Consider the following 25,155-nt stretch of genomic DNA (forward strand, 5'->3'; position numbering starts at 1 on the left):
TTAGCACCTACAAAGTCCAAGCACATGCCCAAACAAATCGTGTAAAACTTGTGTCATCATTCTCTCTCTCTAAGGCTGCTGCGGTGACATCCTTGAAATAGGGAGTAGGTCATGGGGTTGATATTGTTGTAAATGAGTACCAGGAGTTAGTTCATGATCAGATCACGTGTAGCTGGATCAGACCCGTAGGGCAGGTGGGCGAAGAGGGAGCCTCGTAGAAAATCTTTCATATAAAATTAGTCATTCTATTAGTGAAAATTCACCCTTTCCAAATGTTGGCGGCAAGCTTGTCCTCCAAACAAATCACTCCATTTCCATTCTTTCCCTCTCTCTTCCTCCCTGTCGTGAGCTGGGTTTCTAACAGTAAGTCGATAGTGAACTATAGCCAGTATCTAATTGACTATAAACGGCTGCAGCAAATAACGCATAGGAAGAAATACAGGTTGGTTCTTAGGAACTAACATACATCTTCAGGAAGAAGTCACCCTCGATTTTGTGGGGGGCACCAGAATTGATAACAGCGGGAGTATATCGTTAGAAATTTTCTTGTTAAAAATGCAGGTTTACTATATCGTTGGTCATTGGCACATGAAACTTTTCAAGTACTCAAAGATGAATCTCATTGTAGGTCTCTTCTTCTGGTCATCACTGGCACATTGAAGTGCCAGTTCAGAAACAAGAAGCGCTCTCTCCCTTGGGTACTTGCCCTCTAGCCTTGCGTCCATCATCTCCAAGAACCTTTCTTTATCTGAGAAACGTGATTCAGCCAATTCAGCTATGTGCCGTTCCGACTCTGGCCGACCAAAATCTATTGCCCTGGATCCTAGTAATAGTTCCAGCAACACCACTCCGTAGCTGTAGACATCGCACTCTGTATTCCAGATGCCTGAGAAAGATAATCATAGCTATATGTGGATTAGCAACTTGTAGTTGGGAAAACTGAAAGATAAAAGAAAGTTGGGCAGTGGAAGATGCAAAAATCAACTCTAGGGCCACTGATCCTATCAAGCATCTGAACCGGACCTAAACGACCTCAAGTCATCCAGTCAAAACTCCAAATATTGACAACTGCTTCAAAATGCTGCATTACATCGGTCTACAGTAAATCTACCGGCAACACATTCAGACTTTGTTAATAATGTTTCAGCTGGTATGGCCCTTGGTCCATAAAAAGGGACAAAGGTAATATGCCCTACCATAAGGAAACTGAGGGTATCAAAACATACCCGTATCGCAGTATTCTGAAGGAAGATGACCAACTGGTCCATGACAAGTGGGCGAAGCCTGGTAGCTATCATCAGGTGGAACACCTCTTGCTGAGATAAAATCTGCAATCTTTGCATTGAAATCCTACAGATGGGCCAAATGAAAAGCTTAATCACATAATATACACAAGCAGAAAAACATATTTTCTCTTTCCTGTTCTTAAAATGATGCAATATTCCAAATGATGTCGAAGGAATTTTAATATTTAATGTGACCATATGATTGTTAGCTGAAGTGTTACCTTCTGTTGCACATTTTTAATGTCACCATAATATCAAAACCAAATTGTACAATGATGCATCTCTCTCTCTCCATTTTTTTTGCATGTTACATGTTATTTTAATATTATTTCTAATACTATTTAAGATATTATGGTTTTAAAGAAGTATATTTAACTCAAAAGATTGTACCCATATCCTTCATTCCTTTATACCCCCCTATATACCATAATACTATTATACCTTATACATATAAGGTGAAAGATTATATATATATATATGAGAAGTGGTAGCTGCCTAACACTTTTTGAGCCTACCACCGGTGAATAGGTGTTTTTGGGTTGTTTTTTGCAAATCTAACCCTGCAGATGTGTTCAACATGGTCGATTTGCTAGGAAATGACACTTGGATCATGATTTTCAATAAAAAAGATAATTTTTTAAGCATTAAATATTTTCAAAAAATTTAGACCGTTGATTTTAAAACCTTATAAAAATCTGTGTCATAATCGGACGATCCAAGAGTCGATTCCTATAAAATCAAGTATGTAGATCACCTTCGTATGGTCCGAAAAAATCCTTTCAAAGCCCAGTAGGCTGCAATAAGTTTGAAAAGTGTTAGGCAGCTACTGCTATATATATATATATATAGGTTACAGCCCATTTATGTCCGAGACTATCCCAGACCACTTTAAAAAACATACTTGCATGTGTTTTACTTAATCCAAACGTATAGATGTGTTTATCTTTACTTATTCATGCTTTGTATCAAATCAATTTAACAAGAATTCTTGTTTTTTAGTTAATCAAGTTTTTGTGTAATATGAACAATCTAAACATGAAAAATATTTAAACTAATACATGTTTGATAGAAAATAAAGCATAGAAATTGCATCTACGGGTATAGATTAAGTAAAAAACCTATGTAAATATGTTGTATAAAGAAGTCTGGGACAACCTAGAAGATAAGAGGTCTGAAACTTGCACATTACTCAGATCTCTCTCTCTATATATATATATTGAAAATTTTGCTACTAATGAAGGCAAGGAACTGATGAGCTAGAAATCATAGGTGCAAGTTGTATCGACTCAATCTAATCACAGAGATGTTCAACATGGTTTGTTTGCTAATGATAATATTTTTCTGATGTAAAACCGTGATTTATTGAGTTATGAATTTTGGCACATTGTGGGCCCATGATTTTTGAACCCCTTCAAAAACCTAATTACTTTGTCATAATCACATATTCAAAGCAAATTCCCTACTAATCAATGAAATAAAACAATAATTAATACAAGAGAATGCCACTGAGGGCTACAAGAAAGCACATACAAAATGACCACTAATGGGTCAATCAAAAATCTCACAATGGAGATATTACCAAACACAAAATCACAATATGAAAAATACAATTTGTATTAAGCCAAAGGAATGCTTAGAGAAGCATGCAAATTACAAAGGGGAACACCCCTATATATAAGCACACTAGAGAGAGGAAGGGGGCAGTCCAACTAGTCGTTGGACGGTCATAAATATGATTGTTGGGAGCAGCCCAACGATTAGTGGGGCTGTCCCAACATTCAAAAGGCATGAAAAATATAAAAAGTAAAAAAATAAAAACAAAAACAAAAACAAAATTACAGACACAACCCCAACTAGACTGACCGTATTACAACAGAAAAGACCAAAATACCCCTGATACAAAAGACTAAAATATCCCTATCTATATCCATACAAAAGTACATGTTTTAATACTCCCTCTCAAACTTTCGATGAGATCACTGAAAGTTTGCTAAGAAAATAAAATAACCATAAAGGCAATGCTTTAGTGAATAAATCTGTGATTTGATACTTAGACGGTACATAAGGCAAATCAGTAGTCCCCCTTAAGTGTTCTTCTTGAACGTAATGACAATCTATTTCAATGTGCTTCGTTCGTTCATGAAATGTATGATTATTTGCATAGTTTTTGAGTTATATGAAACTTTTGTTATCACAACATAGTTAAAGGTTCTAAGACATCAACTCTCTTATCTTTAAGCAAAGACCGCAACCACACAACCTCAGCTGTTGTTGTAGCCATCGCTTTGTATTCAGCTGCCGTGAAGGATAATGATACCTTATGTTGCTTTTTACATCGCCAAAATATAAGAGAATCACCTAAGAACACAAAAACTTGTAGTCGAATGTCGATTATTGGGATCTCTTCCCCAATCAAAATCAATATATGCAATAAAATTTAAAGATGAGGAGGGAGACTGAAAAAGTCCTTTGGATATAGTATTCTTAATGTATCAGACTATTCTTAACACGACACTTATGTTGAACGAAGTTGGTGCATACTGAAATTGACTAGCAGTATCTTGGAGTAATATATAGATAAAGTAATGATCTAATAGGTTTTTTGTAAGGTATTGGGTTATCCATTAAGATTTCATCTTCAACCCTTATCTTGGCACTAATCACTTTTGGTGTGTCAGCGTGCTTTTCATTTATGATGCCTGAACTTGCAATAATATCAGTCGTAAACTTCATTTGAGATAGGGCATATTCTCTTGGTGAATAGGTTACTCCAATACCTAAGAAATATCTCAAGAATCCAAGGTCAGTCATATCAAAAGTTTCCCTAAGTATAAATTTAATTTCTTCAATTTCTTTCTTATCACTCACCGTAATAAGCATATCATCAATATACATGAGTAGAATGACAAGTGTGGATCCTGTAGATCTCACAAAAAGAGTAGTGTTAGTATAACATGATTTAAACTAAGATTTAACATAGTTCTATTGAAATAATCATACCATGCTTTAGAATCTTGTTTAAGCTAATACAAAGTTTTGCGAAGGCAGATAACCATACATTTTTCAATATTTACACCTAGGCATGCACAAGAGCCGAGAGCTTGGGTTGTTTGAACTCGACTCATTTAAAAATGCACGTGTTCAAACTTGGCTCAAGCTCAGAGCCAAGCTTGAACATCATTGTTCAAACTTGGTTCGGTTCTAAGCTTGAGTTGAGTTGAGATTTACCCGAGTTTAAAAAAAAAAATGTATCTTTTGTGAGAAAGCGATGAGGGAGGAGAGAGAGGCTCTGATGGCTGCAGAAAAACCCAATAAGGGTCTGCGGTTTTGCTTCTCATTAAGTATGCACAGGTACATTGATTAGGGTACAAAAATACCCATTACATGATATACAAAAATTACAACATGTCATTAATGAGTACGTGTTTTAATAAACAAGATGAACTGGGTCTGAATCCCAGTTGTGAATGACGTCTTTTCACCCTCCCTCAAGTTATACATGATTTTGAACCATGAACAACTTGCCTTTTAACATCCAAAATCTGTCCTTGATAAGTCCTTTTGTAAACAAGTCAGCAACTTGATCAGAGTCCGAACATATTCTTGTTCAATTTCCTTTTCTTTGACCTTCTGTCTTAGAAAATGTTGATTAATTTCAATATGCTTGGCACGACTGTGGTAGATAGGATTGAATGACATATTGATAGCACTTTGATTGTCACACAAGAGAACGCTTTTGGAAATCGGTTCTCCTACTTCCGTCAACAGATGTCTGATCCATGTTACTTTAGTTGTAGCCGCTGTCACTGATCTATATTCAGCTTCTGTGCTCGACCTGGTTATGGCCTTTTGTTTTCTACTGCTCCAGGAGGCAAGATTTACGCCAATAAAAATACAGTATCTTGAAACTGACCTACGCTTATCTGAATCTCCTGCCAATCTGCATTTGTGTAAGTAAGAAATTCATGCATATGATGGCCATGCATACTCTTTCTGTGCAGAAGACCATCTCTAATAGTGCCCTTCAAATATTGAAGAATTCGTTTAACAACTTTCATATGCCCAATATGTGGTTCATGCATGAACTGAAATACCTGATTGACAGAATAGGCAATGTCAGGCCGAGTGAAGGTAAGATACTGAAGCATTCTTACGATCCTGCGATATCCAGTAGGGTCCTCATACAAATCTCCATCTTGGGAACTGAGTTTCTGATGAAGTACACTGGGTGTGCTTAGAGGCTTGCAATCAGTCATATCTGCCTTGCTAAGAACATCAACGGTATACTTATGTTGAGTAAGTGTCATGCCTTCAGCAGTCCTGTCAACTTCTACTCCAAGAAAGTATCGCAGTTTACCAAGATTCTTCATCTTGAATCTATGGTTCAGGAGTTCTTTAACTTGTTCAATATATTCATTAGAGTTACCTGTAATGATAATGTCATCTACATATATCAATAATAGGGTAACTGTGTCTTTGCATTTGAATATGAAAAGAGAATGATTAAGAAGAGATCAACTTAAGCCATATTTTTCTACTTCAAGCCAAAAACTGTCAAACCAAGATCGAGATGCTTGCTTCAGACCATATATAGCTCTCTTTAACCTGTACACGTATTCTTTAGAGTTTTCTTCTGCATATCCAGTGGGTTGCTCCATGTATACTTCCTCTTTTAGAGTTCCATGTAGAAACACATTTTTCACATCCAATTGACTGAGAGTCCACTAGTGCTCAACAACCAATGATAGTATGATGCAGATAGTGCCCATTTTCACGACTGGACTGAAGGTCTCATCATAATCTTTTTCTTACTCCTGTGTGAAGCCTTTAGCAACCAGCCTAGCCTTGTATCGCTTGATAGTACCATCTGGCTTATACTTTATCTTATACACTCACTTTGACCCAACCACATTTCGATCGTGTGGTCTGGGAACAATATCCCAAGTGCCACATTCACGAAGAACCTCCACTTCTTCGTTCATAGCTTCAATCCATCTCTTAGAATTTATTGCTTGATAAAATGTTGTGGGTTGAAAATCCATCGTAAAATTCCCATAACTAACCCACCTATCAATAGGATGTTGAGATTGGGTAGACCTTCTGTGAACAGGTGATTGAATGGAAATATGAGGATTTTTCTCCTGATTAGAGTTGAGGGGTATCTCCTTCTCACGTCGAGAGTCAACAATGCCTTTATACCTTTCTGGGGCCGATAGTAACTCAGAAATCACACTTTCCTGAGTTCTTTGCTCAACAGTAGATACGTTTCCCTCATCTCTTTGATGACATTCAAAAGAATAAACATCATCAATACTAGAAAAGAGATCTGAGTTCAACCAAGGGTGATAAACTTTAATTTTAGGAGTGATAGCATTATGACAAAAATTTGATTAGTCAAACACAACATTTATGGATATTTTGATGTGCTTGCTTACGGGATCATAACATCTGTAGCCTTTGTAATCATCAACGTACCCAACGAATCTGCACTTTAAGGCCTTATCCTGAAACTTATGCTGCATTGAACTGTCAACATGAACATAACATACACACCCGAATACACGCAAATCATGATAATTTGGATGCACACCATGCAAACAAAAATAGGGTAAAAATGTTTTTCAAGATGTTCATGGGCAATCGATTTATGATATAGACTGCTGTATGAAAGGCTTATGTCTAGAAGGTAACTAGAAGATTATTATTATACATCATGCTCATTGCACTCTCGACAATATGGCGATGCTTCCGTTCAGCAATCCCATTTTGTTGAGGTGTATGAGGGCAAGACACCTACCTACTTATCCCATTTGTCTGGAGGAAACTAATAAAGTCATTTGAAGAGAATTAACCCCCTCCATCACATTGGAAACAAATGATATTCTCAGAGAATTGATTTTGAACAAAGGAATGAAAGTTCCAAAATAACTTAAAGGTTTCAGATTTACTTTTCATAAAGAAGATCCATATATATCGAGAATAACTATCAACAAAGATGAGATAATATTTAGTGCCAGACATGGAAGAAACTGGAGCCGGACCCCAAACATGAGAGCATATAATCTCAAATGGTCTTGAAGCTCTTTTATTAATGGAATGAAAAGGAAGAACATAACTCTTACATTGAAGACAACTAGAACATTTTTTAATGTCGACACTTAAACTTAGACTTGACTTGGGAATAAGACTACTTGAAACAAGCTTATCAATAAAATAACTACTACAATGACCTAGACGACCATGCCAAAGATTCGGCTCAATACATTCAGAAAGATTAAAAACACTGTCAGGAGGAACTGAGGATGATGATGTGAGCTTCAAGGTGGAATCAACAGACTGAGTACGAGAGAAAGGATTCTCTTGGAACACATACATATTCCCTTGTCGTTTTCCTTCAGCGAATGTTTCTCTCGTGTGAAGGTCCTTAACACAAACAGAGAAAGGAGTAAATTCAACTGAAGCATTAATGTCATCTACAAACTTAGAAACAAAAACAATATTTTTCTTGATATTAGGAGCATGGATGACATTTGAAAGAACAAGAGAAGAGTTGGACATAGGAATTACAGAATTTCCAATGTGCAAAATATGGTGGTGAGACCCATCTCCAGTGACTATACTATTTCTACCAACATAAGGAACAAGATTTAGGAGCTTACCAGCATTACCAGTGACATGAGTGACTGCACCAGAATCAACATATCAAGTGCCTTGATCATTCTGTTTGATATTTAATTCAGCCAAAGCATACAATAACAGTTCTTTGACTTCTCCAGTATTTTTCAATGTATCTGTTCCCTTTCTTGTCTCTAATTGCTTTCCTCTATTTTGCTGGTTAAACCAGCAATTTGCCTTTATGTGCCCCCTTTTGTTGCTGAGAAAGCAGGTAGGTATTGTCCTTTGCCTTTGCAGATTAGGAGGCATACTGGGAGTAGGTAATATTCCACGAGCTCCTTGTCCATTCCTCTCTTGACCTCCTCTTTCTCGAGATTCATACCTGCCACATCCTCGACCATAGGTGACTCATGTGGCAAGAACGTCGTGGGCTCCAATGGGGTTTTGATTACCTTTAGAGAATCCTTTCAAAGTAATCTCATACTGTAAGAGCTTAGCACGAAGATCTTTAAATGTAGGTAAGTCTGGCAAACACAAGGAAGTAACCATCATATGATGATAGGGTCCAAGCCCGCTCAAGGTTTGTTGCACCATATCTTTGTCGCTGACCGCGCAACCCACGATGGCCAACTGATCTGTGATGATTTTCATTTTGTTTAAGTACTCCATGACAGTCATGGAGTCTTTTCTCAGCATTTGAAATTTTTTCTTTAAAAATAAAACTCTAGCCTGAAAAACTTGAGAATACGTCTGAACGAGATGGTGCCATAACTGTATAGCTGTGCAGTCATCGAGGATTGCCACAAGCACCTCCTATGACAGGGTGGAAGTGATGTAGGCAACCAAAGCCCGATCTCGCTTCATCCAGGATATGTATTCTGAATTTATGACAAAAGTAATGGAAGTATCACCCTCCCCAGTCTTGCAATCTTGTGATATGAACTCTGGAGGAACAGACATAGAGCCATCTAGATGTCCAGAAAGATCTTGACTTCTTATGAATGGGATGATTTGTCTTTTCCAGGTGAGAAAATTGGAGTTGTTCAGTTTTTCAGATACAAGTTGGCTAAGAAAGTTGGAAGAAAGGAAAGATTGAGAAGAAGAAAAAGAATCCATAGGTGATTGAAGGCGGAAGTAAGATAGAGTGAGAAACAATAATGGAATAGAACAAAAGAAGTCAGAAATAAAGGTCAGAACCAATACGTAATTTCAGAGAACTCGGAACTCGGCTGCCTTTTTTTTTTTTACAGCAAACCCGAGACAGAAAGCGAAGTTATGCAGTAAACTGATTTGAATAAAGATCAGTCAATGAAATGCAAAACATAAACACATTATTTGGATGTAACGTGTTTTTCTTTTCGAAAAATGCAAAGAGTTGAATCTTATTTTTGGATGTAACGTTATTCTAAAATGTAAAGAAAAGAAATCTGATATTTCACTCAGATCAGAATCTGTCCTTACTTTTCTGAAGAAAATGAGAAACAACTTATGAAATCACGCAAAGGATTTACTCTTGCGTGACCATATGGAATCACGTCAAACAATGTGAGAAGAAAAAGGAAATGCAAATAGATGTGAGAAACAAACTTTAGAAAGTGCAGATTTTAGAATAAGAATGACGATGCAGATTTTAGAATAAGAAGAATGACGATTAATGGTGGGTGACAATTAAATGTAAGTTGAGATAGAGAGATTAGATACAAACTTTAGAAATAGGGAAAAAACAGAATACATTAACTGGAAAGAAATATTTTGCAGAATACGTTGGCTAAGAGATTCAATAGATTCAAGAAGAGTAAGAAAAAGAATACCTTGGAAGAAGACGTTGGAGAGAGGAAACCTGGCTCTGATACCATGTGAGAAAGCGACAAGGGAGGAGAGAGAGGCTCTGATGGCTGCCGAAAAACCCAATAAGGGTCTGCGGTTTTGCTTCTCATTAAGTATGCATAGGTACATTGATTAGGGTACGAAAATACCCATTACATAATATACAAAAATTACAACATGCCATTAATGAGCATGTATTTTAATAAACAAGATGAATTGGGTCTGGAACCTGAGATCCAGACCCAATCGTGAATGACGTCTTTTCATCTTTCACTTTAAAGAGGCGGGATTTGAACCCCAAGCTCTTCAAAATGTGTACAAATGCCTCACAGTTAAATCAAGCTGGCCATTTTTTACTATTATGACAAAAAACTAATACATATTCTAAAAACACGGTTCTAAAAACATGGGCTAGGTTAATGTAAAATGTGAAAAGTTATACTAGCAAAAGATTTGATATCGTGAGCTTTAGATGAAATGTTCAAAGCCTGCCCATTAAAGAAACACTAATTATTGTTTATACTTTATACTTTTGCAAACATATTTTTTATATACTATTTTTATGAGCTTAATTGAGCTTTATCTAGTTTAGTGGCTTGGTCAAGCTCGACTCATTTATGTAGATCGAGCCTAGAATTGTGTACAAGCTTGGCTCATTTACATTCACGGACAAGCTCAAGTCGAGCTTAAACGGGTCGATCCCGAGCTAGCTTGGCGCATTGTGCATCCCTACTTAGACCAAGGGGATGATCCATGTAGACTATTTTATCTACCATTTAAAAAGTTATTTTTAACATCTAACTGGTATATAGGCTAAATCCTAATGGATGATACTGCAACTAGAGTCTTAACAATGGTCATACGGGTTACTGGAGCAAAGGTCTCCTCGTAACCTAAACTATATTCCTATGAGTACCTCTTTGCAACTAACCTAGCTTTGTATCTTTCTAGCGATCCATCACTCTTTGTTTTAGTTTTAAAAACCCACCTATATCATATAGTCTTCTTTCCCTTTGAAAGTGGTTGAATTTCCCAAGTATTAGCTTTATGTAAAGCTTGAAGTTCTAAGTTCATAGCATCAATCCATTCTTTTGTGTTTTTGGCTTCCTTGTAACTTGCTCATGATATGAAGGTATAGTTAGGAGGCACGTCATATAGTTGAGAGAAAATGATTCATAGAAAACAAACATATTTGATCGGCTCGATATACGTTCGGATCTCCTAAGACTAGGTTCCTCTATTTCAAGTGATTGACTATATTTATCGAGTGCACATGGATGCTCCTCATAACCACGTCTAGAATAATGAATAAGTTCACGAGTAAGTTCACTACCAACACTTAATTCATTACTCAACTCCACATTATCACAAACATTATAATTATCATTTTCGTTGAAATCATCAAAAGTCAATATTTTTTTAGGCAATAAATCATACAAGAAAGCATACTCGGATTCCCCCTTAGATTCTTGAAGGCCATTTTTTTTTCTTTTTCAAGGAAAGTAGCAATCCTAGAAAAGTAAAGTTTATTGTTTTCAAGTCATAACACCGATAGCATTTTTTATTATCGGCATATCCAAAAAACACACATTCAATGGTTTTAGGGGAGAGTTTATCACTATGTCATAGGGACTCTTCAACTAGGTGCCACACCCATGTCGCACCCGCACCCGTTGCGGTCAACCTGACCCTGGGTGCAGTCACCACACCCAAGGTCATTTATGTCCAACTTTTGGACTATATATATATATATATATATATATATATATATATATATATATATATATATATAATTTTTTATATTTTTGTTGCACCCCTGCACCCAAGTTTTTTGAAGGTGCCACACCCCCACACCTTGTTAAAATAAATAAATAAATAAATAAAAAAATATATATATATATATCATCATCATACCCGATAAAGGGTATTTTGTAACTCTGTCCATTAGGGGCATTTTAGTCTTTTTTTATATCTTTTTACATGTATTTTATTTTACATTTTCCTTTTCCTTTTTATTTATTGTAAAATGCATTTAATGCATTGCATTGGAGGTCCCAACCAAAGGAGTCGTTCTAGCCCCCAACGGTCACAAATGTGACCGTTGGGGGCCCAACGAGTCCCCTTTTGGGCCTCCCAATGTCCTCTCTCTCTCACACTCTTTCTCTCACTCCATTGTGTATAAATAGAGGGGTATCCCCCATGTAAGTTATGGCTTTTCAAGCCCTCATTCAATAAAGTTCATATATTTTTTATGTGTTGCCTCTTTGAAGGCATCTTGTATTGTCCCTTAGTGGACTATTTTTATATTCCTCATTGTGGGTTTGGGTTTGTTCATTCATTGGACTGTGTGAATGCATTAAGCATTCTTGTTATACCTTTCTGCATACTTTCTTACATGGTATCAGCTCGGTGCATCGGGAAGCGTGATATTCAAAAAATTGAAAAAGTGGTGAAGTTTTTGTTACCTCTTTTCTTTCTCTACGTTTTGATGAAGCATTTGTTATCTCTTATCTCTCTTCCTTCTACTCGGGATTACTTGGTATGTATTCTTACACTTTTCAAGTATTTAGCCCATGCATTACGCATGAGAAAAACACTTGTTTTTTCTCTACCATTGAATATATATATATATATAGAGAGAGAGAGAGAGATTTATATGCAAACATATATATACATATGTAGTATGTTTTGAAAGAAAATGTATGTTTTTTCTAAAATAGTATTTTAACCATCATTGAACTTGTTTAAGGAAACTAGATATATGTAGTATGTTTTGAATCTTGAAGCCTTTTTTAAAATAACTCTAATATGTATATATATATATATATATATATAACCATGAATTATTAATTCTAAATGTTTTGTCAATCATTGTCTTATCTTAATGATTTGATAATGCTGTCTTTTTTTTATAAAATATAAACTTGTTTATTTATGTGTGTTGTTCCTCTTTTACCCTTTTTATGGGTTTTGCTTAAAGTGTCTTTTAGACACCTCCTTTTGAGTGTTCGAAGAGCATTTGTGGAAGACAACCTTTTGCTTCATTACATGATAACTCAATGTTCTCTAAAATGTGATTGCATTATGATAAATGATTTCATAACCTTCTTTTGGCTTCATCCCTTAGTGGGTGGGTGCACCCGCATTTTATGTGCATGTTTATTGGTTCATTATTGAACCTATTGCATTCAAAATCATCTTCTTGTGTGGGCTCCATCCCACTTTAATGAGATATTTTCTCTATTTTATGTATGCCTTTTTTAGCATGTTGCATTGTGTTCATTAAAAGAGAGCTTTCTTGAGCTTCCTCTTCTTACATGATATAGAAATTTCATATGCATTATTTGCTTGATGTTTCATGATAAGTCCTTTTTGGTATAAATTGAAGAATTGATCATGATTAAGCATAATTCGTGTTTATGCAAATTTTTTGTTATGAGGCATATTGTTGTGATTGATTATATTGAACCTTTGATTTGATTTTTCAAATCGGTCATCTTTGTAAAACAAACAAACAAACAAACTTCTATTTGGAAAATGATTCTCTTAAGTGATTATTGTCTTTTTATGGCATTTATATTTGTCCATCACATGTTATTTAATGCATCATTTGTTTGGCCTTATTATTGTTATATTAGAGATGTTTGTTAAGGTGAGTTATGTGCACCTCGTGTTATGTCATTTTAGATTGTCAACTTTTAGTTTAACTCTAAAATGACTTGTTATGTGATCTCTAATTATGAGTGTATCACTCGTTTATTTTGGCCATTGATTTTATTATGGATGCTCTTAATTATGTATACATGTGATGGATGTCTAAAGTTTGAAACCATAAGTGTTTTAAGATATATTAAAATTGATAATTTGTTAAATGTTTGTCATTACAAGTCTTATTGCCTCAAGTGTCTTCTCCTTTTATGCCTCTTATCTAAGTGTCATCATATGTAGACAAGACATATTTTTCACACCTTTGTATGTTGGTAGCCCTTTGTTAGCTTTGTTCTCTTGGTCTAGTAGCTGAACACACTTGTCTTGAGTTTCATTATATGTAGACGAGGCACGTTGAGTCACACCATTGTGTGTGATTTTTAGTCCATGTTGGTATTTGTGTCCTTGTTCTAGTCGCTGAGATGTATGCTTATGGTTGGCTTCTTTCACTCATTTCAAGTATCATTTTATGTAGACGAGATGTTTTGTCACACCTTCGTGTGTGTTTTAGCCCATGGTTGGCTTGGTAATCTTGTTCTAGTAGCTAAACATGCTTGATTTTGAGTGTCATTTTATGTAGACAAGAGATGTTTTTAGTCAATGTTGGCATTTATTCTCTTGTTCTAGTCGCTGATACACTCATTTCAAGTATTATTATATGTAGACAAGAGGTGTTTTATACACACCTTTGTGTGTGTCTTTGGCCTTTAATGGCATTATGTTTATGTTTTTGTTCTAGTAGCTTATACACTTGATTTATGGGTTTTGGAGGACTAATGAGGTGGTTGCTTTTAGTGGATGAACGATTGTTGAAATTTGCAAAATTTCATTATTAATTTGTTTTTGATCCCCCCATATCATATGAGATTTCCCTCTAAATGAGTTTTTCTTAATCCTTACTACTTGCAAGGAAAAATATTTATGGATAAAAGGATCATATCATTGATATGCATATTTGAAAATCAATTTTACATCTTGGCATTTAACCTATAAGAGAATTCAAATATTTTGCATATTAAGTACTTATGATTTTCGGCCACCTAGTGAGTTTTTGCATTTGTAAATATTTGAGTGAGAAATTCCTCAATATATAAGGTTCTCTACTCAAATAATATTCATTCTTGACTCTTGGGTGGATGTTTTTGCAAGTTCACATATGGCATTTGTTTGGCATAGAATTTCTTCTTTCTAAGATGTGAGAGAAATCATTAACTCATCTTTTGTTGATAAAATGTCTCCCTATTGGTGATCTATGTGTGTTAAACACAGAATTACCGGAAGCGCCTAGGCAAAAGGGGAAGCGCGCTTCGGAAGCGCGAAACGTCGCGCTTTCGAAGCGTGAGGGGAAGCGTCCCCCTTATTTGGGAAGCGCGCTTCCCTTTTATGGGAAGCGCTTCCCCCCACGTTTCCCCCACGCTTCCCCCACACTTCCCCCTCGCTTCCCCATTTTTTTCATTTTTTTCGCTTCCCCCTCGCTTCCGGTTCGCTTCCTAGGTCGCTTCCGGTTCGCTTCCTCGGTCGTTTCCGAGACGGTTCGGAATTTTCTTCTAAGTGGTCCCACGCTTCCCCGCTTCCTAAATTTTTGAAAGTGCCTTGCTTCCCGCTCCCGCTTCCCGTATCGCTTCCCGCTCCCGCTTCCTCGACTGGTAACTCTGGTTAAACATGCTTTCTTTCGTATGCTCTTATACACATTCCCTTTGGAGCAATTTGTTCTTGTGTGAACATTGTCTTCTTAGATATATTTCTAATACATGAAATTTTTTACTTGATCTTAATACAAATCTCATATTTTGTGTCTTTGTACACTTGTGAGTGTTCTCCGTGCACACTCCTTACTTCCAATATTGATAAAACCCTTTGTAAGAATGCTTTTGGGAGCCTTAGTGCTCACCTATTCTAAGAGATTCAATCTTTTGCATTTATGGGTATTCCCTTTATACCTTTGGGTACTTTTATTCAAGTGTTCTTGGTGTGTCTTTGCACACTTATTCCTTTGTAGTGTTGGTGCTTGAAGTGCATATCTTTGAAGGCATTTTTACATGATTCTTGGAGATATTTTTGTTCAAATGTTCTTAGTGTGGCCTTTGTGCACTTATCTTTCTTCAAGAACTTAGTGTGTTTTATCAATGTTTAAGCTTAATTCGTGTTTTGCATAAATACTCAATCAAAATGCATAAATTATCTTTTGAATCATTGTCCTTTTTGATCAATGTTATGGTCTATTATCCATTTTTTGATATCTCTTATTTGATTAAGATACAAAGATACTTTTTACTTGGACTTCTTTTGGCTTGTTCCACAGGATCTTCAAGATAGAATGAAGCATCTATGATACATCGTGAAAGGAGCTTGGGGATGATCATTAAAGACAGTTAAAGGCTGACATATGCAGAGTTCTTTCATGTGCTATAATGTTGAAGACTTCCATTGAAGATTTTTTTGAAAACTTGGAACCCTCCTTTTGTATCTTCAAACTTCTCATTATCCCCACGCAAAGTTTGAGGGAGAGTGTTAAAATATATATATCATACCCGATAAAGGGTATTTTTGTAATTCTGTCTATTAGGGGCATTTTAGTCTTTTTACATTTTTTACATGTATTTTATTTTACATTTTCTTTTTCCTTTTTATTTATTGTAAAATGCATTTAATGCATTGCATTGGAGGTCCCAACCAAAGGAGTCGTTAGACCCCCAACGGTCACAAATGGGATCGCTGGGGGCCCAACGAGTCCCCTTTTGGGCTTCCCAATGTCCTATCTTTCTCACACTCCATTGTGTATAAATAGAGGGGTATTCCCCCATGTAAGTTATGGCTTTTCAAGCCCTCAGTTCAATAAAGTTCATATAGTTTTTTATGTGTTGCCTCTTTGAAGGCTTCTTGTGGTGTCCCTTAGTGGACTATTTCTATATTCCCCATTGTGGGTTTGGGTTTGTCCATTCATTGGACCGTGTGAATGCATTAAGCATTCTTGTTATACATTTTCGCATACTTTCTTACACACCCATGTGACAGGTTTATCATGTTTTTCAAGAAAAACAAAGCATTTGAGTCCAAAAACCCTTAATCTTTTCAAAATCGAGGCTAATTTTAAAAAGTTTTTCAATTGGATATTTGTTTTCTAATTTATGAGAAAGCATTGTATTTATCAAATATACCATTTAAGAGCAACTTTGACTCAAAACCTTTTTGGAACTTCTTTAGAACTAAGGTTCTAGTTGTCTCAACAATATGACGATTTTTTTTGGCAACTCCATTTCCTTGAGGAGTTCTAGGACAAGATTTTTGATGTACAATACCATGGCCTTTTAGATAAGTTTGAATTTCATATGAAAGAAATCTTCTGCTTAAATCAGAGCAGAAAAATTTAATGTTAGTCTTAAATTGATTTTTAACAAGATAATGAAAATCTTTAAAGCATGTAAAAACATTGGATTTGAATCTAAGGAAGTAGATCCAAGTAATGTCTAATAAAATAATCTATAAATGTAACATAATAAGAGAATCCACATTTGCATAACGAAAACCGGACCCATACATCTGAATGCACCAATTCAAACGGTTCATTAGACAACAAAGTTATAGATCCAAAAGAAAGCATTTTCATATTTTCAAGTATACAATCATTATAAACAAAATCTTTTTCCATACAATATTTTTTCAAAAAACGAAAGAGAAAACAATTTTGATATACTTGGGTGTTTTAATCTTCTACGACAAAAATCTAAGTCAATCTCTAGAGCATAATTACAAAATGTTTCTTTAGGCAGACATAAAAAATCCATTAGGCAGACATAAAAATCCATATAATAGAGGTCTCCCCTTCTATGGCCTTGCTCAATAAGCTTCTCCGAACGGAGATCCTGCAACCAACAAGCCTTACATGAGAAACACACTTATAATCGAAAATTTGAGAAACCAAAGAAATATTTAAGTTTTGGAATGAATAACATTTGGAATAAAAAACACTTTTGAGTCCTTTGAAAAGTTTTTCAAATTTCTTATGTCTTTAACATTTATAGAGGTTCCATCGATGGTCAAAACACATGAAAAATATGAATTGGGGCAATTGAAAAGTATTGATTCATTAGGTGTCATATAAAATGAGGTTCCTGAATCTAAAATCCAAGAAGGCATACCTAGAGGGGAAGAGGATGACATGATGCCAACGGCTCTAGGTGGAGAATAGACAAGTCCTTCAGGTCGTCTCTTTTGCTTGTCTCTTCTCGTTTGAGAGCCTTTTCACTCACCGAGACCACTTTTCTTTTGAGTTTAGGGCATTCTTAATTTTATGTGCCCTGGTACATTACAACAATGGCAAATGATTTTTCTTCCTCCCCCATTATACTTTTCTCAAAATCTTCTCCATTGAATTTCTTTGTCAAAGTGAGGAGGCTTATATGTCCTCATATAGTTTCTGGACCTTGATACGACAACAATCCTCGTTATTTGTCTTGTGCATTCCAAGCCTTAATTCCTCTTGACACACTTCAACAACAATACTCTTCAACGAATGTACAAAATAAGTCATCGTTCAAGTTCCGAAGAGGGAGCGATGACACCTATTATATAATGAAATGATTGAAATACCCCTGATGGGCATTTTAATTTACATACACAAAATACAAATACATATATACATTGATACTTGTAATTTAACACTTTCCCTCAAACTTACGGTGTGATCAACGAAAGTTTGCTAAGAGGAGATAAGAAAACGAGGTGAGGCCAAAGCTTTAGTAAAGAAATTCGCCAGCTGACATTCTGAAGTCACATAAGGCAATTCAATAGTTCCTCGCAAAAATACTTCATGGACATAGTGACAGTCCATCTCTATAGGATTGGTTTGTTCGTGGAAGGTATGGTTGCTTGCAATGTAGATAGCACTCTTATTGTCGCAACACATCTTCGAAAGACTAGAGATGACTAATCTCATATATTTGAGTAGACTCCTTAATCAAATAATCTCCATAGTTGTTGTTGCCATGGCTCTATATTCAGGTTCGGTGGATGACAGAGAGACCTCCTGCTTCTTATACCTCCAAGATATAAGAGAGTTCCCTAAAAACACACAAAAACCAGTAGTTGAAAGTTTTAAGACACTATCATTGGGATTACCTCCCCAATCTGCATCATTATAGAAAATTAAAAATAAAAAAAAAGAGGAGGATAAAAATAGCCCTTTAGTTAAAAAAATTTTGATGTATCTATCAATTCGCAGAATAGCACTCATGCATTGTAGATAGTGGATGTTGAAATTGACTGGCTGAGTGTACCGCATGAGCAATGTCTAGTCCTATGATGGATAAGTAAGTCAAGGATCCAATATTGGTATGGAGTTAAATCTTTAAGAAGAGATCCGTCCTCCAATCTTAATTTTGCATTTACAACTTTCGACGTGTCCACCTATCATCAGAAATTCTAGAATTGGCAACAATATTTGCAACCAACTTCATTTGAAACAAGATAGATCCTCATACAAAGGGCAATGTCAATGTAACAAGATTTATAACCCAGGTTTAACATAACTTTGCTAAACCTATCATACCATACTTTGGGAGCTTACTTAAGCTCATACAAAGCTTTTCTTAATCGAAGAACTTTCCCTTTCTCGATCCTAAAACCAGAAAGAGGATCCATGTACAATACCTCATTTAGGTCCCCATTCAAAAAGACATTCTTTGATATCAAGTTGGTAAATAGGCCATTTCTAACATTCAATGGCTTTTGGGGATAATGTCTTTTTATTTAAAACAAAACAAAACATTTACATCAAGAAATTCTTAATCTACTTAAATTTGAAGAAGATTGATAAAGTTTTTTAATTGGAGATACGTTTTGTAAAGAAGATGAGGGCATTTAGTTGATAAGATAAACTGCAGTTAAGGCACCTACATCCCAAAACCTTTTTAGTACATTTTTTGAGATAAGTAAAGTTCTCGTATTTTCAATAATATGATGATGCTTTCTCTCGGCTAAGCCATTTTGTTGAGGGGTATTCAGACAAGATATTTGATGTGAAATCATACTTTCTTACAAATAATTTTTGAAATCAATAGACAAGTACTCGCCCCCCGAGTCGGATCGAAAAATGACAATATTGATTTGAAATTGATTTTTCACAATATTTTGAAATTCTTTGAAACATAAAAATATATCAGATTTATGCCTAAAAAATAGATCTAAGTATACCTATTATAATCACCAATGAATATAACATAATAAGAGAGCCCTTCTTTTGACATGACCGGAGCCGGCCCCATACATTTGAATGCATAAGTTCAAAGGGTTTAGAAGAAATAAAAGTTCTAGATATAAAAAGAATTTTCTTCATTTTTTTCAAGAACACAGTAATCACATATGAATTCTTTAATACAATGAATCTTTCAAAAATGGAAAAAGAGTCAAATTCCCCAACAATTACAAAAACAATTATTTAGGAAGATAAAAAAATCCATGTAACAGAGGTTTCCCGTCCTATATCCTTCCCCAATCAGCTTCCCTGAAAGGTGATCCTGCACCCAACAATTTTTTATGAGAAGGATACCTCATACCCATAATCCGAAATTTGAGAATCTGAAAACAAGTTTAGATTGAGTTCTGGAACAACTCTAACTTTAGAAACTTGAAACGTTTTTTGAAATGTTTGTGAATGTTCCAATACTTTTTATTTCTAAATTTGTTTCATCAACCATAAAAACATAAGGAATATAAAAAGGTTTTGTGCATTTGGATAAAAGAGACTCTAAAGGGGTCATGTGAAACAAAGCACTTGAGTCAAGAATCCAAGAAAGCGTACCTGGAGAAGAAGTAAATACGAAATTGGAAGCAGATGTAAAAGAAGTCTTTAAGGAATTATTGTAATGCTTTTGTTAGATGGTGAATAGAATCCTTAAGATCTCCTCCTTTTGTGATAGCTTTATCTCCCTTTTTGAGTGGTGTCTATGTAATGAAATGAAGACCTTCCACAAAAGCACAAATGCTCACAACAAGTGTCTAATAAAGACACCTTAATCACAACCCACAAAAAGGCACAAATGAGAGAACTCAAAAAGAAAACAATAAATTTATTTCATTCACATGAAATGCTTAAAAAGCATATTACAATGAGAGGGGAGTGATCATGCATATTTATTCATAATTTTATACCTCTTTTATGCATGATATTATGCAAAATTAGTAGTAAAAGCCTGTGTTTAGCGGACGTTTATGCATTGTCCTGTAGGGTCACATTTTATTACAATTAAAGAAAAAAAGAAACAAATTGGGACCCACTTGGGTTTTAAGAAAATTTTAGTTTTCTTTAACAAGTTTTCATAAATTATTTTTTAAAAGAAGACGTTTTGAGAAACTCTTGAAAATTAAAACTCTTTTAGAAATTTTTCTAAAACACCCTCTAACCCTAATTAGCATTATAAATAAGTGTTTTAGAGCTAGAGGGGGGCGTCTTCCCTCATTGAAAAACACACCCCCTCTACCCTCTCTCTCAATCGCCCCCCCTCTCTTCTCTTTCTTATTTCTCCTCCCCCTCTTTCTTCTTCCTTTCTCTTCCTCTTCCTCGCTGGTTTTCTTCTTGCATTGGAAGTGCGTGACGTATGCGATAGAGGGAAGTTCGCTTTGTTCTCCCCAATCCGTCATAGTCGAACCCGAGGTAAGCCTCTTCTCCCCTGTTTCTCTATACTTTTGTTTAATTTAGGTTGCTGCACATAGGTAGTTTTCTTTAACTTCTGCATATAGATTAATTTGTTTTTTTTAATAGCCATTTTAGCATCATAATTCTGTTTCTTTTTTAGAAAACACAAAAAATATCTCTCTGATTTTCTGATCAGAGCAGATCAGATCATCCCGTTATCTACTGAACACTCAGCAGATCAGATCATGCCCTGATCTGGTCAGATCAGGCCAGCAGGCACGCTGATCAGGTCTGCCAGCACAGACTTGATCTGCAGCCAGCCGTGTCCCACCTGTCAGATCATGCCGGCCTTGAACAAACCAGACCCGACCTGCTTTGGTCAGCCTGATCAGTTGATTGATCAGGCCGACCCTGGTCGGTTAGCCTAAATCTGCCAGCAAGCTGACCGACCAGCAGACCTGCCAGTTCTGCCAATCTTATCCAATCAGATCTGCTAATCAAGTTGCCATCGTCTGCAGTCCCAATCTGGGATCAAGTTCGTGTATGACCAGCACAGGGCATTTCAGATCTGTCTGCAGATCTGGTCGGCGTTCTAGTCTGCTGTCATTCCAGCCTGAACATCGTTATTTTTTATTTACTGGTTAGCAGCAATCACTAATTAGTCTGCTGCCAGCCAAGCCAAACCCGTCCAGCTCAGGCCATCGTGAGCAATCAGTCGACCTGGTCTGCTGATCCGGATAAGCCCCAAGCCGACTGCAAGGTAAGTTGATCAATCTGCTTGCAGTGTAGCGTGATGAATTAGTTGATCGGACAGCAAACTGCCGATCACATCGAATCAACGTCAGCTTGTCAGCCCAGTTGATCACTTGGCTAGATCTGATAGCCAAGCAGACTTAATCAGAATATCCTTTTAGCAAGGGCTCGATTAAGGTGGACTGCGTGCTGCAATATTGTTAGTACTCCTTTTCATTAGTGTAGTGATAGATTAGTTGAGTAAATTTATTTTCTTGAGTATTAGCTCAACATAGTCAGTTTTCTGTTTTGCTATATTTTGAATGATAAAGTAAAATTCTGTTTTGGAATATCATGTTTTAGCAAACTGTAAGCTAAACCAATTTTCTAGTCTAGATTTTTCTCTTCTTTAGAATTAGATATTTAGATTTTTTGTTTTTATATCTAATTGTTATTTTCTTGCAACTAACGTTAACAAGATTAGATAGTCTAGTTTTTTTTTGTGGTCTTGAGTTTTACAGGTGGGTACGAGCTTTTTTATTGGAACGCGACAGCGAGGGCCGTGCACGTGCAGACAACAGAAGCTAAATCGTGAGAAAACAAAGCCCTGCAAATTTTTACTTTTCTTTATTTTATTTTTTTAGGGCCTCAGGCCATTTAATAGTTTTATTTTTTGTTGAACTTTTGTAATAGGGTTAGAACGTTTTGTTTACATTTTATTCAAGGCAATAAAGATTATTTTGTATGGAGTACAAGGTTCTAAACCCGTTACCTGAGTTCGACCCGAACTTCACCACTAGTGTGAACCGGTTAATTTAAGATTTGATACACGGTTTGCACTGACAATTTTTATTGAAAAAATTCTTTTAAAAATATTTTTAAGAAAAGTTCCATCAAAGAGTTACCCTTATTTATACACATAAGAGAGAGGGAGAGAATTGTCTTTAAGAGGCTCTAAGAGAGTTGTTGGACTAGTCTAACGACTCTATTTGTAACCGTTGGACTAGCTCCAACGGCTCTTCAAACTTTGAGTCTAGTTCAAAAGGAACTAGACAACCTAACAAGGCAAAAATAAAGAAAGAAAAGGAAAAAATATAAAAAATATATAAATATACATGTATTATATATAATTATATATATCTATACATTTATGTATATACATTTTTTAACACTCTCTCAAACTTAACGTACAATGATCGAAAGTTTGTTAAAGATGAAATGAAATCTAGGAGCGACGAGAGGTTTGATGAAGAAATCTGCTAATTGGTATTCTGATGTAACATAAGGCAGATCAATGGTCTCATGTAGATACTCCTCTCTAACGTAGTGACAATCTATTTTAATATGTTTGGTGTGTTCATAAAATGTTCGGTTGCTGGAATGTAGATTGCACTCTTGTTTTTATTGTACATGCATCATGCTTTTGTCACTTAAACTCCCATGTCAGTAAGTAGCAGAGTTACTGAAAGCGCCTAGGCGCATGGGGAAGCGTGCTTCCCCGAAGCGCGAAACATCGCGCTTCGGAAGCGTAAAACATCGCGCTTTCAAAACGTGCAGGGAAGCACGTTTTTTTGGGAAACGCGCTTTCTCCCGCTTTCCCCCCCCCCCCCCCCGCTTCCCCATTTTGTTCATTTTATTTTTATTTTTTTCGCTTCCGGTTCGCTTCCTAGGTCGCTTCAGAGACGGCTCGTAATTTTCTTCTAAGTCATCCCATGCTTCCCGCTCCCGCTTCCTCGACTGGTAACTCTGGCCAGTAGTCTTCTGAGTCAGCATACCTCCATCATTGTGGTGGTCATGCCTTGATATTCAACTTCGGTTGACAAAAAAAAGACCTTTTGTTACTTCTTGCACCGCCATGAAATCAAGGATTCACCTAAGAAAATAGAAAAATCAATGGTTAAGTGTGTGTTATTGGGATTACCTCCCCAGTCGCATCAGTATAAGCAATCAAATCTAATGAAAATAAAGTAGACAAGAAGAGACCTTAAGAAAGAGAAGACTTAATGTATTTAATAATACGAAAAATTGCTCCCATGTGAACAGAAGTGGGAGCGTTCTTAAATTGACTAGCTGTGTGCAACATGTGCTATATTAGGTCGAGTAATTGACAGATAGGAAAGTGCCCCAATAAGCTATATGTAAGGAGTGGGATCTTCAAGAGATTCTCTATCATCAATTCGCATTTTGGTATTGACAACCTCTGGAGTATCAACTCTCTTATCATCTGTGATTCCGAACTTCGAAACAATATAAAAAGCAAACTTAGATTGAGATCATAAATAACCTCAAGGGGAATAAGCAACTTCAATTCCTAAAAAATATCTCAATAATCGTAGATCAGTCATTTCAAAATGATTTTTAAGAAGCTTTTCAATGTTTTCAACTCCATGTTTGTCTCCTCCGATGATAATCATGTCATCCACATAAAGAACAAGAATAATAAAAACTGCATCAGAAATCTTAACAAACAAAGCAATGTTAGTCAGACAAGTATAACATGACTATACCCGTCATACTAGGCTTTTGGTGCCTATTTAAGATCGTAAAGAACTTTTTCTAAACGAAGAGCTTTACCCATATGAATACTTATACCAGGTGGTGCCTCAATATATACTTCTTCAACTAAGTTTTCATTGAGAAAAACATTTTTGACATTCATTTGAAATATAGGTCATTTTCGAACACAAGCTAAGGCTATTAAGGTTCTAACAGTGGTCATACTCTTGGGAATATCCCTTCGCAACTAATCTGACCTTATATCTTTTAAGAGTTCTATCACTCTTGGTTTTAATCTTATAAACCTACCTACAACCTATAGGTTTTTTTTCCTATGAAATATCTTGAATAACCAAAGTGTTAGCTTTTTCTAAGGCTTTTAAATATGCCCTCATGGCTTTTACCCGTTTAATATGTTTTTTAGCTTGAGCATAGGATGAAGGTTTTATATACGAGTATATTAATGCAATGAATGCCTTATATTTGGGAGGAAAAGATTCGTAGGACACAATTTTACTGGGACGTTTAGAGACTCTAGATGACAAGTTTTGTACTTCTGAATATTTTTCTAGTGCACATGGAAGATTGGATTCGTTACGTTTGGAGTATTGCAAACAATTAGTGTCCCTATAGGTTTGCTCTTCATTAATTATATTATGTTCTGTATCTATAATATCTTGATCATCATCAAAGTCACGTTCATAGTCACAACTATCATACTTTGAAGTCAAATCTATCATATAGTCGGTACCTTAATTAAAATAGATAGTCGGCATCTTAATTAAAAAATTAAAAAAATATAAGAAATATGCAAATGAACTGCTAAAATTAGTAACAAACATGTATGCAACATACAAT

General features: G+C 35.7%; 1 protein-coding gene across 4 annotated transcripts in view; it reads right to left on the bottom strand.

The window, feature by feature from the left end:
- Positions 1-396: 396 nt before the first annotated feature.
- LOC149826888 (uncharacterized) overlaps positions 397-25,155 on the bottom strand; it is a 57,389-nt gene continuing 32,630 nt past the window's right edge. For 3 of the 4 annotated variants that reach the window (XM_090019031.1, XM_090019030.1, XM_090019029.1), the window contains exons 10-11: positions 1,227-1,350; positions 397-886 (exon numbers count right to left, since the gene is read on the bottom strand). In XM_090019031.1, the coding sequence (XP_089875157.1) occupies positions 579-886; positions 1,227-1,350 (432 nt within the window). In that variant the 3' untranslated portion in view covers positions 397-578. Of the gene's footprint in view, positions 887-1,226; positions 1,351-20,235; positions 20,399-25,155 lie in introns of those variants that run through there. The other variant, XR_016434809.1, reaches the window with a different exon arrangement.

Source organism: Nuphar pumila, chromosome 10 (assembly GCF_984573655.1).
Source record: "Nuphar pumila chromosome 10, dmNupPumi1.hap1.1, whole genome shotgun sequence".
Classification (NCBI taxonomy): Eukaryota; Viridiplantae; Streptophyta; class Magnoliopsida; order Nymphaeales; family Nymphaeaceae; genus Nuphar; species Nuphar pumila.